A 20192-nucleotide genomic window follows, 5' to 3' on the forward strand; every position below is an offset into this window, starting at 1 on the left:
TCAGAACAAGTAGATCACTACAAACACCTACAACTGGTCAAAAATCAGATCATGGGGTTCCAAGCCACAGCTGATACAACACACTTCCTATACCTAAAGCTCGGTGTATACCAAAGAATAGGAGCAGAAGGACTGTAGAAGCCAGAGGACTAAGAAGCCTGCTGTGATATTGTGCCTTTCATAATAACAAGGAAGCTACATTTATGAATATCCTAACAACATGACTACCTAAAGAAGACCTGAACAATTCTAATAACAGATGGCATCCGAATGTAAATATATCTATCTGTATCTATATCAGTATTTACACACACACACACACACACACACACACACACACACACAAGCACACACATACAAGTAACATGTGGACTGAGCAGGTTGTACATATCACAGGTTATACTTATATAGTTATTTATATATGTATATAATCTGCAGGTAAAGAAAAGAGGCCACAGTTTCCAAAGAGAGTTAGGGAGGGTACATGACAGGGATTGGATACAGGAAAAGTAAGGAGGAAATGAACTGAAGATAGGAAAGGAACTTGTTGAGAAGCAAGAGTCTAACAGAAGAGGGAGGGAGATGAGAGAAAACGAGGATGTAAGCTATTACAATTAGTTCTATAAACATATGAAACTGTCAAACAACAGAATAATTTATAAAGGATAAATTAAAAGATATTCTCTAGAATTGAGAAGGAGGAGGGGTTAGACTATACACACACACATACACACACATTTTGTATATATATATATATATATATATATATATATATATATATATATATATATATACACAAAATCATTGGTTCCCATGAATGCTAGCTAAGTAGGAGTCATCTCTTATTTTCCCACCTCTGTGCACTTGGGAATGGAATTGCCCTTGCTTCTTGCAATCTCTCAGGCTGCTTCCAAATGACTCAGCAGATCTTTAAATATATACAGGCAAGGATCTGCTCTGAGACACAGTTTGCCGTTAACAAAAAACCATTTTAATCTGTTTGGCCAAAGTGGTCAGAAAGATCCGCCATTAAAGTTAAATGAGTTTCCCAAGACAATTGAGCACGGCTGCGCACCTCCTCTCTCTATGCTGAATGTCTTGCTTTTGTTATGTCACCTACTGCTTGCCAGCTGAGTGGATCGCAGGAGGTGAAAGGGAATGGTTTTAGGCTATCAAAGGAGTGAGGCAATTCTTGGTCTGTAATTTGTGGGCAAAGTGGCTGCAACATGTGCAATAAACTAAATAGTTGAAATGTAAGGGGCTCCAAAGTCACCAAGGGCTCAGACTTTGCACTGTTCTCTATGGAGGACCATGACCTCTTGACGAAAACAAGGTTCTTCTCACTCTCTGTCTCTCCTTAGACTAGCTAAGTGTTGTACTCTGAAGCATCAGCTAGTAAAAGATTTCAGCTGGAATGAAAAAAGTAACTTAGTAACTTGAATTACCAAAGCATATCAAGGTAATCTTCAATGTTATCTCCAATGACCTCACACTTAGAGACCTTCCAAGGCATTTTAGAAGCAGGAAGCTTTGTGCAAGAGAAAATCAGGCAGCAATAGCCTAGGAAAAGCCTATAGCCTCAACTATGGCTGTATTCCTAATCGTGGTTTGTCTGGTCTGATGATTGATTGATTGATGATGATGATGATGATGATGATGATGATGATGATGATGATGATAACAAAAATGGTAATGATGATACTGTCGATAGATACTATGGTAATGAATATCAAGCTTTTAGTGTAAGGCAAATACTAGGCTAAATATTTTCTACTTATTATTTTACTTACTGACATAAAGCAGCAAGAAAAAGATTAGTAAGAAATAAACTTAGATGAATGAAGTTATTCAAAACTCATAGCTATTAGGAGCCAAGATTTAACCCAAAGGCTATTAGATGTCAAACTGTATGCCAGCCAACACATTTACTTTAGCCCTGACCCTGGTTTCTTATTCAAGGACTTTCATCTTCTTTGTTACTTATTAGAAATCCCAAACTTCACAGAATCTCCCTAAAATCATCCAGATGGACGTTTTGAACTCATTTAGAGGTTTACGGTGGTTATGAAGTGACTGTGGCCAATTATGTATTTTGAATCCAAATCTGTGCCTCACCCATGATTTCCAGTAGCTTCTGTCTCTTTCTGAATATCTTTAGTGAGGTGAATTTACTACTTATACCATCATGCCAACAGACACACAGGGTGTGATGAATAAAAAGGGAGTTAACATTTTAGCACTTACTTAAGTGTGATGCTCTTTGGTTAAGACACTGTTTAGACCTTACAGTAATAAGGCTGTAAGGATAGTAGTCCATAGATAAGGAACTTGATGAGCAAAGATATTAAGTTACTCACTTGAGGTGGTACCACTGCTAAAGGATTGTGTCAGAATTGAAAGTCATGTCTGATGCAATTTGTGAGGTCCCTTCTACCTTTATTTCAGCTCCTCATACACGAGGAACAAACGTTCTTGTAGTGCAAAAGAATCTTAGGATTTGCTCGGGTCATCGATCTCTATAGGTTGGCAATTTTAAATGTCTTCAGTGACTAAAGCAGTTCAAGGGTCCCTAGGCAAACTGAAAAGCACAGATACCATCTGGAGGAGGAGCAACTTTTCACTTCTTCCTGCTATTTCCAGGCAGGAATAATACTCATACTGCTAGATTTTTACTCACAAAAGTGGAAAGTTGAATTTCCATGGGAAATATTGACAGTAAGTCAATAAACACATACATAGCCAAACTGTTTAGGGTAAGCAAAACATACCTGTTTCTAGTGGACAACTTTCTATTTATTTATTTATTTATTTATTTATTTATTTATTTATTTATTTATTTATTTATTTATTTTACTAAACTGTAACCTGTCCTCATTGGTTTTTCCTTCTGTGGTACTACAGAAAAAAAAATTGAACATATTTATGTGAGGGCAATCCTTCAGATGTATCAAAGGAATAATCTACTGCTCCCCACCTCCCTTATCATATTTTACCCAGTGTATCAGTTCTTCCATGAATTATGAAACATTATGTCACATGAGTGGTGGGGCTGAATAACATACTGCAAGCAGTAGAATTTATAAGAGCTAAGCAGTTTTAAAATCTGAGTTATTTATTTCTAGACACAGAAGTTCTGACCCCACCAGTTGTTTTGTGCCAGTCAGTGCTATTAACTCAGAATCACTTAATGTATATGGACTATCCATTCACTATGTATCACAATAGAAGCTATGCAATTTGGAAATTTTATAAAGAAATATCCAATAAGCAATCTTTGTTCTAAAAGAGAAGTTTTAGAAGAATATATGTGGCAAAATGACTAAGTATCATGTATATTTATTAACTAAGAATAAAAATATCTTGACTTGTACCAAGCATTCATCTTGTCATCTGATAGTCTCTTCTCAAAATCTTACATGCTAGAAATTTCTAGTCCTGGTACATAGATGAGGAACCTACAGTCAACAGTTTTCAACCATATCACATCAGAGATCATTTTTTCTTGGGTTGGAGAATGAGCAAATTCATCCTGTAGGAAGCTGTATTTGAGCTAAGATTAGAAGTGCAGACAGTATTGAAATTGGGATAGGTTTCAAGGCCAAAAGGATAATAGGAAAAATAATAAGCTCAAAGAACAAAGGAGTTGGGATAGTTTCAAGTGACAGTGACTAGATCCATTTGGCTAGATTGTAAAAAAGAATTAAAAAAGAAAGAGAGCTGTAGGAATTCAAGCTGGACAAATAAGCCAGATCATAAAGAGACCTTAACATCAGATTTACATAAATTTGGACTTGAACTTAAGAAACCAGTGCATAGGAGCTGATTCTATGTGGGGGTTGCGTACTAGGTGTGTACCACCAAGGTTAGAACCCATAGCCTTGCCTATGCTAGGCAAGTGCTCTATTATTCCAGCCCAAGGAGCTGAAATTTTAATCATGCATTACATAATTGTTCAATAAAGCTTCCTTGTTACAAACACTGTGAATTGGGGGATAAGTCACATAAGGTCCAATCGTCAAGAACATAAAATCTCAGGGATATTTAAAGAAAGATTCTAAAAAGGTTTTAGCTGAACTTTAGTACTGTTTTGTGGCACGAATACAGTGTGAATGAAAAACCAGCAGAGCAAGGGAGAGAGGAAACCTGAGATGGCCTCACACTACAGTAGAAGGGATAAGAATGGGAATTCGGTTAGATGGAATGGCTGAGAGTGCTTTGGAAAACATTTCCTTTCTCACTGTAGTTCTGAAAATCTCCATCTTGTCTTTTCCCAGAAACTCTGAGGTCATCTCTGATGGAAAATGCTGAACTCAGAAGGGGAGAGATCCCTCAGAGAAGAGACCACTCTGTTCATTTCTACATCTGACCTGACATACTTTGAGTCAGCCTAGTACCTCACTGAGGTTCAGCGAGCCTCTAAAGCAAACAACATACCATCTAAAAACATGAACATGGCTAAGATTTTTGTTCTATTATTAGATAATTGCTAAGAAAAATATCTCAGTCTAACTTGCTCTTTTTTATTTAAACGGCTGATCAAACAGATTTCATATGAACAATTGGAAACTCCCACAGACTACAAGTTGCTAACCTTGGTTTTTTTAAAGTGAAGATGAAAGAGGAAGATAGACAGAATAAATAGACATAAAACATGTTTTAGAGGCCTTTTTACATCCAAATAGTAAACCCCAAATGTTTCCATCTTTCTGTCACCTCTGAGTTTGTGTTAGAAGTTAGACATGCTTCAAAGCTGTGGCACAATCTGACAAGTTTGGAAAGACACTATCAGTCAGGCACTGCCAATTTTCAGAAGAAATAGCTAAGTGGTTATCATTTGCATGAACAGAAAGATTGCACCTTCTTTCAAAGAAGACACTGAGCAAGGCAGACTTTTGCAGCAGCTTGCTTCCACTTCCATGGTAACAAATATGCTATGTGACATCCACATTCATGGCTTAAGGGATTCTGTGCAACCAATTTGGACTTTGAAAGGTGAAAATAACGCTGTGTGATACTAATAAATTTCCCTTCTTATTTAATATTAATTACACAAAGTATTGTCTTTTCCCAAGTTTTATTTCACTTTATCAATCTCTGAAATGGCTGTGTTCTGCTCATTCAACCACTTGTCCTTCTAATCATGTTGATGGAGTCATTTATTTGTGTTTTACTAGCAATGGGGTGAGATAGAAGGGGGGATAAAAGATGGCAAATGATTGCGGAAAGGGAGCCCGAGTGATAGAGTAGAAAGGGTGCTGTCAGCTCGGAGTTTCAAGTTCAAGGTTTGACTTTGTTACTTACTATATGACTTTAAGTGTCTTACTTCATCAAAGTCTTTATTTTAAAAAAAACTGGCTTATATTAAGCTAAAATGTTTAATATTTGAAGTTCTGATATAATGCTTTTATATTTAAAAACTTTCTGTAATATGAATAACACCCATTTGCATACATGTAGTGAATTCTGACACAGGCTTTTTTTTTGCTTAACTGTTCAGTCAGATCAAGCATGTTATTTAGTTCACATACCCATGTGCATATGGGCAGTGCTAGAAGGTTAAAAGATGTTTTATAGTTATAAGCCAAACGTCCGGGGAGACACACAGGTTCTATGACTCCTACTTCTGTGACATGTAGACATGTTATGTAAGAATCCAGCGCCTATTTCTGAAAGTTGAAATAAGAATTAAATTTATTAAACCATGCAAACGTCATGGTTTTGCAAGTGATAAGTAATATATACTTTTACTATTATTGCTATTGTTATAATTATTTATTCTGAAGATTGAGTTCCAATGTAAACATTTCTAAGAAAATAAGACACAGTTTAGCTGCAGAGTAGATTCTGAGTAGGTGTTGACACTAAGTTTGCTGTGTGATCCTGCCCAGTCTTCTATATGTTGCCTCAGGCACCTCATCTATAAAGTGACACAGCCAGGAAAGAGGCTGCCCAAATTCTTTGTACTCCAGTCGTCTAGGATGTCAGGAAATTTCTGTTCAGCTTTCCTGTAGGTTCCAGCTTTAATTAAAACTCATGTTTTCCAGAGGAGAACTATGTTGTCGTAATATCCAAAAATGTATTTGCTCTATTGGGTAGAGCAGTCTATTTGTATTGACTATTATTTAATTTCTTATTATTTAATTACTTCTTTAAAGTTTGTAAAAGAAGAAAAGGCTCACTCTTTCCCTTAATTAAGGCCTGAAAAAAAATCACACCTTAACAATTCATTGAATTGGAATACAAAAGAAAACCTCTATCTCTTTTTGAGATTTCTATAAAATAAAAGTTGAAGGAGGGTGAGGAGAGAAAACAGATAGCCATGATGATCTGTAAGATCATTCTTTAAACTCTCTGAAAAACAGGAAAGTTGAAGTCTGTACACAAGCATGAGAAGAAACTTAAAAGTTCACTGGAAGGCACGGATTTTATTAATCTTGTGATTTCTATGTCCTCCACTTTTTCTACCTACACTCTTCATCATTTTCAGGCCACCATTTTGCTAATCATTGTCTCCTTTCTTTTTTCACAGTAAACATGCCATCTGTCAATAAATACTACTGATGCATGAAAACATCCCAATCCAGCCATTTCTTACTTCCTTGGCTACCTTAGTCTAAACTACCATCATCCCCCTTTTGGAACCTGTGGTAGACTCAGATCCCTGCTTCCCATTTATTCCATAGTCCCCTTTTCACAGAGATACTGTTATGATTGTCTTCGGTTCTGCCTCTCTCCCCCATTTCTCCGGTCCCCCCTTTCTCTCTCTCTGTCCTCTTCTCCTTCCCCCCAAGTAATAAATATCCAACTTTATTCTTTACAGTGTGTCTGTCCATGTGCCTCCTACCCACCCTGCCTGTTCACACCGCAGGGCTAGCTGGGACCAGCCAGCCCACCATGTGTTTCCTTGCCTGGGACCAGCCACTGACTCGGGGACAGGCAGCTTGGGACTGGCTGCTCCCAGGGCCTGCTGCCTGCCGCCACATGGCCTGCTACCACTATTTGGGGACCTACAGCATTTCTGCTGCCTACTGCCACTGGGGATCTTGCAGCATTTTTAAAAAATCATAACAGATACGTTGCCAGACAAACGTGCAACGTATCCAAAAGTAACAGATGCTATGAAAAAGAATTTTACTAAAATGTAAGCCAGATCATATTGTGCCGCTTTTGTTCTCAGAGTAAATCCCTAATTCATAAAAAAAAATATTTAGGGTGTACACCTGACTCTGATGTTGTTTTTTACATTTTTCTCCATTAGGATTATTTTGGTTATTGAGGTATGCTCCTTCCAGAACTATTCTCTTTAGTACTTTTATAATGAGGGCATGTTGGATATTTCTTATATACATTAATTCAGTTTGGAAGTATTTTAGTATTTTTGAGTTTATGTTCATCATGGATATTGTCATATAGTTTTCTTTTGAAGATTATCCTTACTGAATTTTGAAACTAGAGTAATACTGGCTTCCTAGATGGAATTGGAAAGTAAATTCTAACTCTGAATCTTTAGATTTAAGTATAAACCCTGAAGTAACCCCAGAAGTCAGGAAAGTAAAATAGGGACCATTTACTGAGGGTAGAGAAAATGCTCTAGAGCAGTGTTTCTCAATCTTCTTAATGCTGCTACCCTTTAATACTGTTTCTCATGCTGTAGTGACCCCTGATCATAAAAATATTCTCCCTGCTACTTCATAACTGTAAGTTTGCTATTGTTATGAATTGTAATGTAAATATATGTGTTTTCTGATGATCTTACGTGACCCATGTTAAAGGGTTGTTCAACCCTTTAAGGAGTGGTGACCCACAGGTTGAGAACTGCTGAGAGGGCGAGATAGATCGATAGATAGATAGATAGATAGATAGATAGATAGATAGATAGATAGATAGATAGATGTTGAAATAGGAGTAGCGGGGCTGCGTCCCCAGCACCTGGCCACCCCCACAGCTAGCTTTACTCGAAATAATTACACGGAAACTGTATTCTTTTAAACACTGCTTGGCCCATTTCTATCTAGCCTCTTCTAGGCTAGCTCTCGCACCTGGACTAGCCCATTTCTAATAATCTGCTGTAACCCACCAGCTGGCTTACCAGGAATGATCTTAACCTCCGTCTGTCTGGAGTGGGAGAATCATGGCGACTCTCTGACTCAGCTTCTTTCTCCCAGCCTTCCGTTCTGTTTACTCCATCCACCTAAGGGTGGGCCTATCAAATGGGCCTAGCAGTTTCTTTATTGCTTAACCAATGAAATCAACTGATTGATATATGACACTCCCCCATCAGATAGATAGATAGATAGATAGATAGATAGATAGATAGATAGATAGATTCATGCATACAGACAGGCAGAGAAAGAATAGTAGGGCATACGTAAAATGAAAAGGGAAAATGAAAAAAATGAGTGTGGTTACTTTAACTGGAGAACAAGGAGGAAAGGTACTATAAAGGAAGAAAAGATACACTGAGGAGATTTGAAAACGACATAGTGAATGTATTATTTCATAAGCTTAGTTAAAACAAAATATATGAATAAATATTAATATAGATAGAGATATAGATGGTTTGGATAGACAGATAATGTTCATCTCAAGAACAATAGATCTAGCAAGGGAAATTTCCCTTTGAGTATTTCCTTATGGAAGACTCCCAAAGCAATGCAGACTACTGCTACTGCCCTTCATTGCCTCCCTGAACCTTAAGATAAGAGCTTATTAGGGAAGACACCATACACTTTGGACACAGGACTGGAAGGAAATGAGCTGGAACTCACCTGGAAGCCTCCCTGGAGAATAGTTTTCGTAGTATCCAAAGGCAGCATGCAAGCATAAAAGACAGAAAAACAATCAATATTCCTACCTAGCTATAAAGCTTTTTGAACCACAACAGTGACTAGCCTGTAAAATATTCTTCATGGTACAATAGTGGGCCTATTATTTTTTCTCTTATTCCTTGAATTGTTTCACTTGTGGTTATCTCTTGCTTCCCTGGGAAAAAGATTCAGTTATTTAGAGGTTTAAAACAAGCTTCTGTGTCAACTGAAGTCTTCAGAGCAGAAGAGTTACTCTTGTTATGACCACCACACTGGGTGTCTTTCCAGGACTCTCACTCCACACTTAAGACTCTTTAAATACCTTGAATTTAATTAATTACTTATATTATTTCAGACATCTCCAGTAAAAAACATATTCTCAGTAAGTACAATACGTAGTCAAGAAACTGTGAAGAAACTAGTAATTAATTTGCCTGGAGTGCTAATTTTGAATAAATAGAAATAGACTACAACCTCTGGCTTCATTGTTTGAAATATCTTTGAAGACCTATAACTAATTGCTTGAGTTCAGTCATGTCTTCATTTGTTTTCATAGGGATTAGAGGAAGCCACTGGCTGACCCATTTGCCTACCCTGACTCAGGTATTCTTTAAATATTGATATTTAAAATTTCATGTATACCCCATTTCTATATATCAGTATCATTATGCTACTTTTGTTTTGAAGTTCTTTGAAAGCTGTGACCACAGAACTCTCAGTTGGGTCTCCTTTAAAACAAAAACTGTACATCTTTCTTACATATGCTGGTGCTTGATGAAAAGTGGATGATTGACAGAGGCTTGTTTTTGTCCTGAGAAAAGACTTTAGGACCTCCCACTTACTAGCCAAGAAGTTTATCACTGAGCTAAATTCCCAATCTGATAAATTTCTTTTTTAAAAGTAACTTTATTGGCGACAATCTTTTAAAACCAGCTATTTGATCAAACAGGACCATCCATTTTTCCCAGTTACTAGCAGTTCAGTGACCTAATGGTAATAGTAGGGTACAGTAGTTGATTATGTATGACCCTTATGCTAGCATGTTAATGAGGTCAAAGTTCAGTACTCATCTAGGTCCTTGCTTCCTGGATGAGATGTACATCACTAAAAGGGAGGCTACTTTAAATGAGTAGAAATATATCACTTCCCCATCTAGAAATACATATGTATCATAAAAAGTGAAAACATTTACTTTCTCTAGTGGACATTATATAAAACCATAATATTATGATTTTGGCTATCTTTATAAATTGAAAAAATAAATATAACTGGTGACTTTTCCAGCCTAGTTTGACTCTGTTACCTTTACACATATTTTTTTTTGTATTTAGCAGTCAAAATTATTCCTCACTCACTTCCTAATAATTAACTTCAAAATCTGTTAGCTGATACTTACACTCTTTCTAGACTTGAAATGGGTGACATTACTAGCTCTAACTGACAGCTAAGCTACATAAAACTGATGCTTCTTCACCCAAACCAGATGAAATGTTTTATCAGGGCTCTAAAACAAACCCTTGCTATTTAAACATATAAGGCATTCACATTTCTGGTACATGAAGGAAAGTTGCAAGGTATAACACTACATTTCAAAATTCCCTATATTTCTTAGCACTGGCAATGAACAATTTGAAAAGAAAACCAAAATAAATTATATTCGTACTAAATAAAATATTGATAGTAATTTGACCAAAGAAATGCAAATTTTGTATTCTGAAAAATAAAAAAAAAGTTTTTGAATGAGGGTATAAACAGAATGCAAATTCATTCATCATAAGACTTGGGAGCAATAATCCCCAAATTTATTTGCATATTGGACACAGTCTCTATCAAGATTCTAGGTGGATCTGTGTAGGAACTGACAAGTTTATACCAAATAATATTCAAGGTTCAAAGGATCTCAAGAACCTAATACAATATTGAAAACAGAGTTGGAAGACTCATACCTAGTTTCAAAACTTAGTAAAAATGTACAGTAATCTAAATAATGTAGAAATTAAATGAGTAAGATATATAGACCAGTGACTACAGTTGAATGTAAAGAAATACCTAACATTCCTGGTTAACGTATTTGTACAAAGAATTCTGAGACAGTTAAATGGGAAAGGATTGACGTATAAATTCCAAGAAAACTGGATATCTACATGCACAAAAATGGGACTGGACTTCTACTACACAACATATATAAGCATTAAATCAATGATGATCTAGGGTCTAAATATAAGTAGCTAAAACTGGAAAACTCATAGAAGAAAACATAGGTATATATCTTTCTGTTTTAGATTAAGGAAAGCCTCTTAATATGAAACACTAAAAGAAAAATTCAAAATGAAAAAAGTGGATAAACTGAATTTTATCAAATTTTAAAATGTTGTTCCTTCAGTGGGTTCTGTCAAGAAAGTTACAAATATCCACAAACCATAATCCATGAAAGGACTTTTCTCGAAACATATGTTTTAAAGGACTCATAATGCAATGTCGAAAAGACAACCCAACTAAACATGAGCAACAGATATGCATAGACATTTTGATCAAAAAGATAAAAACAGACAAAAACACATAAAATACATTGAATATTGTCCTTAGAAAAGTACACACTAAAATGACAATGAGATGCTGTGTTACACTCACTCGAAAACAATAGTAACACCAATAATAATAATAATAACAACAATATGATGGGCCTGGAGAGACAGCTGAATTCTAAAGAGCACTTGCTATGCTTCTAGGTGATCTCTGATCCTGCACCTACATCAGGTGGCTCATAACCTTCTTCCATGTGATTTGATGCCCTCTTCTGGCCTCCATGCATACCCACACATGAGCATATATGCACACACAGACACATATACACAATAAAATAAAACAAAAATTGATAATAAGTGTTAGCAAGATATACCAAAAATATCGTGTTCATATAATTCTGTTTGGGTTCTAAAGTAATGTGGACACTTTTGAAACAGCTTGGCATATTCTTATATGATTAAAATCATAGTATTTCCATTACTAATTATTTACCCAAAATATCTGAAACCATATTTTCACAAAAAAAAGTGTACATGGGAGATGGAGAGACAGCTCCTTGTTTAGAAGCATTCGTTACTCTTGCAGAGGACCCTTGTTTGGTTTCTGCTACCATCCATAATTCCATTTCCAGGGGAAAGAACCTAGTCACAAAAGAACTAGTATTGCATGGTTCTATTTATATGAAGTGGCAGAATGAGTAACTCCATAGAGACTAAGAGCAGATTAGAGTTGGGGGAGGGTAGAAGGGTGACTGCTACCAAGCACATAGGTTTTGGAGGGAGGTGAATAAAATGTTTTAAAACAGATTGTGATAATGGACCCATAACGCAGGAAGTACTATTATAAAGCACTGAAATAAGCACTTTACGTAGGTGAATTATATGGATTGTGAATTATGTCTCAATTAAGCTGTTGTTGACAAAATAGAACTCTGGTACTACTACATAATCTAAGTTGGCAACAATATCTATTGACCAACAGCACTTTAATGTTATAAATTTATCCGAGTGAGGCATTCTCAACTCAGATGTGTCTGGCAGACTTGCAGCAGTCAGTGTGAGAGAGAAGAGCTACATCATTCATGAGTTTGCAAACCATAATCTGTGCCCTCTCAGCTCCGTGATGAAAACACTAAATGCTACCTTTACTGAGTTAACATCTAAAACTTTAGAGTCTGGCAAGAAGCTTCCAGAAGCTTTGTGTTCTACTTCAGAGAGGGTTCCCAAAATGGTCAACAGATATACAAAATGTAACTTTCTAATATTCTGACTATGAGCAAAAGAGTTAACAGAACATTAATCCTTTCTGGCTTACTTGAAGTTATGTGAGTATTAGCGAATAAACTGGAAAATACTGGATATGCATAAAAATGTACAATTATATACCACAAAGGACAGCAAAGGGGGGTAATTGTGTAGTAATTCACAAGTCAGTATTTAAAAGTCAATGCTGTGTTTAGCATAAGGATAATGAATATCACAGAACTTGATGAAGTGTTGACAGCGTAACTGAAGGATAGTGATTTTCTTACTAATTTTTTTGTTTACCAGTGATCATTTGCATGTTGCCTGAGCACCCTCATTGAAGATGAGTGCTGACCTAGACATATACAAAAGATGAATAGATACTGATCCAGACAGTTTTTGGGAAAGGGAGAGTATAATTATTCTCAGTGTCTTAGAGAATATCAATAGGCCCAAGAGAGGGGAAAGGACACAGATTAAGATAGGCTGTGTAGATAGCTCAGTGCATAGGGCCCTGTATCCAAACCCCAGTATTACAAGGCAGTACCATATATATATGGTATATATATTATATATATTATATTATATTATATTATATTATATTATATTATGTTATATTATAGACAGACAGATGCAGATACAGACACACACATACACACTTTCATCCAGGATGGGGGCAAAATACTTTAGTAAATCTTCAATTTATGCAAGCTCTGTCACATGAGTTCCTTAACAACTGTTGATCCTTTCTCTAATCTCAAGGTAAAATATCCTGCTATGAGGCTATTCTTTCTACAGTTCCTTCTTGAGATCTATTCTTAAGAGAAGTACTGGGTTCATCTGATCTTCTACCTGGCACATTTTCATTAGAGAGATTCTTTAGGGGCATGCCACAGGTGCAATGAGGAAAACAAATCCTGAGAGGTAGAAAGAGTTTATATTTCAATGTCAAAGGCATGAAAGGAGTGAAAAAATGAGAAATAGGCATAGGTAGCATTTGAGGAAGCTGCAGACAAAGAGAAAATGGCAGAGTTGGGGGCTGGGGAAAGATTTCCTTTTCAGGCCTTTACAAACATCACAAAAGGTAATTTTTTGTTTGCTTTTCATTATTATTATTTTTCAGTATCCTGAGTTCAGATGTGATTATAAATAGAGTCTCTTGCTTTGTTCCATCTAATCTGCATTCTCTTCCTTGCTTAAACAGAGCTCCAAATGAAAGCAATGATCACAATATCACCATAAGTAATAATAATAAATTGTTCATGTTCAACCCAAGAATACCACCAAGAGTGACCACTGTATGTGTACAAATCAGGAGATGAAAAAAAATTGTTTTAAAAGGATTTATGTAAAACAGATGAAAAAATTAAAACAGTGAGGGAAAAACAACAAAGAAAATTTAATGTGGCAGTAAATTCAATATATTATTTCCTAGTATCAGCTCAATGAATGAAACTCTGAAGTAAAATTAGCACTGCCAGGAAAGTACCCCAAACCAAATCTACAGTTGAAAATCTCTAAGCTGCATGGAAAACGTTTACTACTGACAATACCAAGCTGAGAGAGATAGCCTACACAAGAGGATCCTGCCATGGCTGCATTCTGTGGTTATTTTCAAATTTGATGCCAACTGACTTGGCTATTTAACATCAGGTTCTGATGAGTGGCACCCAGGAAGAACTCACTGTATGCTTACTGACTATAGAGGACAGACACTCCTTCTCAAGTATATTGATTATGAAAGCTTAGAGGCAGAAATCATTGATCCTAAAGCAAAATTTTGCTTAAGAAAACATGCAACCCACTCCTTATATGACAGCTGGGAAAAATGCCTTGGTAACTGGGAAGGAGAATGTAGATGAAATGAGAAAAGATAAAATCCCCTACTTAGAAAAAATAATAACAGGCAAAACTCGCCAGTGCCAAAGCACTACTAAAACATGCCTGTTGTGAATGCTAGAACAAAAAAGTAAAAAATGTTAATTTTCACTCTGCTTCTGAGTAATTTCTCAAAACCCCAATTCAAATTCTTGCATGGGCTCTTTAGGGATCTAATTTGTAAGGATCAATGTTTGCCACAGTATTGTGGTGCGAAGTTGTAGTCTTGTTTGATCTCCAAGAGAAAACAGAGCCATAAAATATCATCAGGCTTGTAAATATGACCTATTACTTTTATTTTTCCTTCTGTTCAAAACATATGCTAAACTAAGTAAAAAAAAAAAGAATAGGACTACCTTCAGCTTCTGTTTTCTGCTTGGTTGAAATGTTGCTGCTTCAGTTAAAAGTTAAAAAAGTTAAAGAAATCTCTCTCGTAGAACTAATAATGTTCATGATCACACACAATTGAAAAAAGGAGGAGCCCCAAAAGTTATGAGACGCTTCCAGAATTTTGAGGTTTGAAAATCATAATCAGCACACAATGCATGCCATCTAGAGGGAATGAGCTCTGGGCTTGCCTTTAAAAAGTCTTTGCCTTTCATCTAATTGTGCCTGCAAAGTCAGGGGGAAACAACAGAAAGTAATAAAGTATTTCCATTTTAGAGTTTGTTTGCATGCTGATTAGATCAGCTGATTAATTTTCAACAAAATGACTCAAATGACTTTTCTAGATCTTACAAATGGAGTTTGTCCACTCGACTCACTTAGACAGAACTTCATTGACTCTAGTAAATTCTCAGTATTTGAGCTCAACAATTTAAAGAGTATCAATGAGGCTTCAAAGTATAATACTCATCCTAATAGAGAAGATACCACTCCCATTAAGAACTGAGATAAAATCAGAATACTCACTATATAAATGCTAGGAAGTGTTTTTCTTCACCTGGTGGAAATTCAGGCTAAATTTTCAAAGCTACATTTTAAACAAACACAGAAAACTTCTCCTTTCCTTCTTGTTAAGTGAGCAAGTTAGGATGGGGTATCCAGAAGACGGGATGGCTCAGGTGCCTAGCCTTAGCATCATGCTAAGTTAGGAAACACTTTAGACATTCCCACCCAAAGAAAGTTTGTAGTAAAAGAGGGACTCTGTTCTTTAGTTGACAAGCCTAGAAATAATTAACCATACCAAGTAAATCTATTCTCATAAAACGAAGACATTTTATCCCACAGTGAAACTCATCACAAAAATAAACACTCTAACTTAACTGAAAAACTTTTAATGATATAAAATGAATCTTTGAAAGTTCTGTAAGACAAACTTTAAAAACCAAATAGAATACAAACCTTGATAAGAATTTTTTCTTCAATAAGTCAGAAAAGAGTACTTTTTGAAAATCTATCATTTTTTTTCATTTTTAGACACTGTATTAACAACCATGAACAATAAAAGAATACAAAGTTAGAATTAAGTCACCAAAATTACAGTGCATCTTCAAAAAAATTTGAGGGATGTCACAAATGAAAGAAAACCATTTGAGAAACAGACATAAGTTCATGGGGAGCATGAGCACCTCAGGAAACTAAACCCTAGGCATTAATTAAGAAGCCAATACTCCATCTTATCAGATAAAAATTATCTTAAGTTAGTGGGGAAAACTTTTCAACTAGTCTCCACAAGGCTCATGAAGCAGTAGTAAATACTTTTAATAAGAGGGAATTGCCCGCCACTTTTCTCCTGTCCTAATTAGAACTGTGGGGCAACATTATGGTTCATAGGTCACTGACTTTGCTGTCATGAGCAACTCAAGTTTTAAAATCTTCTTAAAATGAAAAATATAATGAGGTACCTTCCTCCTCCATTCCCAGTATAAATTTCCAAGCACACTCAAGTAGCAGGACATGGTTTACGGTTTTGTTTTGCTTGCAACACTTGTGAGTCAAAATCAAAACTGGTTAAATTATTCATTTAAAGTACATTCTTTTCTTTTAAGGTCGAATGCAAGCATGAGATAGAGACTTCTGATATGTCCTAATCTACACAGAAAATAAAACACTTTCCAAGGAGAAAACGCCCACACAATTACTCCCAACAGTCAACCAATGCTGAGAAATGCATGAGAGCAAAGTTTGCCCAGTGTTTACCACAAAAGCTACCCCATCTACCTGTTCTAAAAGTGCCCTGTTGAATTCTCTAGGCAGCCAGTTAAGTTGCTTCCAGGGAAGAAATTGCACTCCTTCACACCGGGGCCCTTAGCAACTAACTAGACGCGGCGGCTTTTCTTTCTCTGAGAATTTCTCTCTTTGAAGGATATGGGCCCGAAATCGGTTTTTGTTTTTGCTTTTTATTTTCCTTTCATTATGCCAAGACCATGCACTGACAAGAGGGTGAATACTAACAGACCCAACTGGCCACGTTTTTGATCGTGTTTCTAGAACTTTGAGGAAAAAAGGGGGAAATAGTGAAGGACTTATGAGCGTCATTTCTGAAAATGGCTCATGCAATTGGATTTAAGTTTGGAAACTTTAGTACTTGGAATATCAGAACGATTTGAATGCGGGATTTAGGCATTTGGGTGGTGGTGGGGGGAGTGTAGGGGAATCTCGAAGGGCACCAATTAGCACCCAGAAACGCAGCAAAGATTCCTGGACTTCGGTGGAACATTTCACAAGAGGACAGCCCCCAGGAGGGCTCCAGATGTAGGACAGTCCCTCCTATAGAACTGAACTGAGCTCTTTTAGAAGCCCTCGGAGTGTTCCCTTGGGCGGGATTGCCTAGATCCCCCAAAACGCTAACTGCTGCTCTGAGCCCTTTGTCAAAAGTAGGCAATTTTAGGAGAAACTTACCGCATGTCCCCATAAGGTCCAGAGTAGTTCTCCATCCAAGGTCCCATCTCACTTTTGACGCAGCTGGAACTGGGATAGGGTACTCTGTTCACCACTCCAGTGGGGTACCACACTTCGGAGGCAGAGAAGTCACCCTCCTGACTCACCAGCCCCTGAGGGGGATGAGTGTAGCCATAGGGAACTACAGGCCCTGCCTCGCTCGGGCTGCTACTGCCACCCCCGCCGCCTGGCCCATATAATTGACCTTCTTCAGTTGTGAAGAGAGTGTGCCAGGAAGAAGAGGCGGTGGCTGGGGGCGATCCGGTGCTGGGTCCGACTGCACTCCCTCCGTGCAGGCTAGCCAAGTCTCCATAGCGGCATTGCGCCGCGGCTGCAGCAGCCCAGGCGCTGCCATAGTCCAGAGGGTTCTCCAGCTTGATGCGGGCGTGTGGATGGGTCGGGGGCTGGGGGTGCGGGGGCCCGGTCAGAGCCAGTGGAAAGTTGTAGTAGTCGCGATTCTGGTATGCTGCTGCCTCATCCACCACTCCGGATTTATACAGAGACAGAGTGGACGGGATCTCAAGTGTCCCAGAACTACCTGCTTCACCGCTGCCAGAACAGACCAGGCTCTCGCTTTCCAGCCCTCTGGCGTAACCTCCCTTGAAAGAGGAATACTCAGCAGTCTCTTCAGTGCCTTTGCCCGGGCCCTCGTCCAGGGGAAGACCTTTGCATTCGGCCAGTGGCGCACAAGGAGCAGGACGCACCGCGGGTGGACCTCCCAGGAGCGACGCGTACATGCAATCTCCCCGAAGCTGTTCCCCGGGACTCAGATGTTCCAATGCTTCCACACCCAGTCCCATGGACACAGACACTGCTTTACACAACTCCTTGGCACTGTCAGATATGGTCGAATTGCCCCCTAGGTAACTATCCTTGGAGGAAGAGGGAACCCCAGTGGCCTCCTTTGCTCTCACACTGCTGCCACTGCCTTCGGATATTACCTCCTGCTGCTGTTGCTGTTGCTGCTGCTGCTGAAGAAGTTGCATGGTGCCGGCGTCGCTCAGGATGTCTTTAATGTCCGCGGAGCAGCTGCTTAAGCCTGGGAAAGTGGGGCCCAGCAGGGACAACGTGGATGGGGCAGCTGAGTCATCCTCATCTGGAGGAGCTGGTGGCTGCTGCAGCAGCCCCTTGCCAGGAGCTGTAGCAGTCCCAGGCTCTGGGAGGCAGCCGCTCTCAGGGTGGCCCTCGGAGGCTGAGTGCTGCTGTGAAGGTTGCTGTTCTTCCTCCAGGGCCAGGTAGCCTGTGGGGCCTCTGATGTGGGCTTGGGGAGAGCCATCCTCGCCAAGCTGTTGCCGCCTCCGCTGCTGGGGGCTAGTTTCTTGCTGCTGCTGCTGCAAACAGGCGCCGGGAGGTGCTGTGCTTGAGGCTTCAGGGTGCCTGGGGCCCGGGTTCTGGATAGCTTCGCGCACGTTCTGGAACAGATTCTGGAAAGCTCCTCGATAGGTTTTAGACGGGGGCCGTGGGTAGACCCTTCCCGGTCCTAACTGCACCTCCATCCTTGAGCTTGTCTGTATCTTCCACTGAATTCCCTTATCCTGCCTCCTTGTTTCTTGCTCTAAAGAGTTCAACTGACTGATGATGCAGTAGCTGCAGCTAGCTGCCCACCTGCGGGAAGCTCCAGGGAAGAAAACTTGCAGGAGGAAAAAAAAAGCTCACAGATAGTCTCAAAGTATCTTGTAAAGCAAGGCAAGCGCTAGACAGGATCTGCCCAGCTAGTTCCACAGTCTGTTCCTAAATACTTGAAGAACAGATTAAAAGATGTTCAAAGCTTGACGAGGGGAAAGGAAAATCCTCTGCCTTCCAGATTCAGTGTCCACTGAAGCAGGTGCAAATAAGATTTGGGCTCTTTTCTTTTTGGCTTCTTTTAGCTTTTCTTTTGCTTTCGACTACTGAAGCCCTGATTGCCTTTTCATCTTTTGATTTTTAGCTCCAAACACAGGGTAAGGGGCTGGTAGGAGGAGGTGCAGGGGGAGAACCTGGAATCCGGGGTTCTCCGGGCGTGCTGTTGCTCCTCAGTCTCTGTGCTCCCAAAAGCCTTCCTTGCAACAAGCTCGCCTGCTCTCAGCCAAAGGGAGTTACCTCTGTGCAAACTGGCTGGCAGAGCTGGGGGTGTAGGGGAGAGGGTTGGCCAGGAAGCCTGCCTAGTCAGCTCCTGGAGAGGGGACCCAGGAGGGGGTAGGGGGTAGAGGGGAGGAGGAAAAGGCAGCAGTAGTCCTACCCGACACTTTCTTCACTTCCTCTGAGTCCCCCGCAGCTTTTACAAACTTCACCGAAGAGGAAAGGGCAGCAGTGGGGCGGCGGCTTCGAAGCCGCCGCGCTGCAACAGGCGTCGGCCGTCACTGAGCTGGGGCTGGTGTGGTGTGTCCCTTCAGCTTCCGTATGGCACTGGAGTGGCTAGCTCAGTCTTTTCCCGTCTGATGCCTTCTCAGCCTCCAGGTTAGCTCCGGACCCTCCGGTTCTCCCAGCAGGCTGGCTCCCAGGGACTCTGAGGGGGCGCTGAGAGGTGGAAAGCGAACGCAACAGTTTGTGAGTTGGTCCCGCCCCCGCGGGCCGGCCTCCCTATCTTCCCACCTCCTTTCTCTCTCCCCTCCCCTCCCCTTTCCTTTCTCCCCTCCTCTCACCGCAAGCCAGCGCAGGGTGGCTTTAAAGTACGAAGTGCTTGTGTAGTGTGGGTGAAGGCGGGAGTGACTCGCTGTAGCCTCCGAGGACCCTTCTTCCCTAAATACCCTTGTTTTTTGGGAGTCAGGTTTTGGGCTTCAGACTAGAAGCTTTAACTTAGAGTGATTTTTAACAGACAAGTCTACCGACTCTGTAGAAGGCTAGCACAGGCCGGATTTCATTCCTTCCTAAACCC

The 20192-nt window shown here is 39.4% G+C and overlaps 1 protein-coding gene across 1 annotated transcript in view; it reads right to left on the reverse strand.

The window, feature by feature from the left end:
• The window catches only part of Ar (androgen receptor), a 176128-nt gene extending 156298 nt beyond the window's left edge, over window positions 1–19830 (reverse strand). Inside the window, exon 1 of the mRNA XM_075957399.1 lies at window positions 17300–19830. Within this exon, the coding sequence (XP_075813514.1) occupies window positions 17300–18834 (1535 nt within the window). The 5' untranslated portion in view covers window positions 18835–19830. The remainder of the gene's footprint in view (window positions 1–17299) is intronic.
• Between the last annotated feature and the right edge of the window lie 362 nt (window positions 19831–20192).

The sequence above is a fragment of the Microtus pennsylvanicus genome, chromosome X, assembly GCF_037038515.1.
Source record: "Microtus pennsylvanicus isolate mMicPen1 chromosome X, mMicPen1.hap1, whole genome shotgun sequence".
Lineage (NCBI taxonomy): Eukaryota > Metazoa > Chordata > Mammalia > Rodentia > Cricetidae > Microtus > Microtus pennsylvanicus.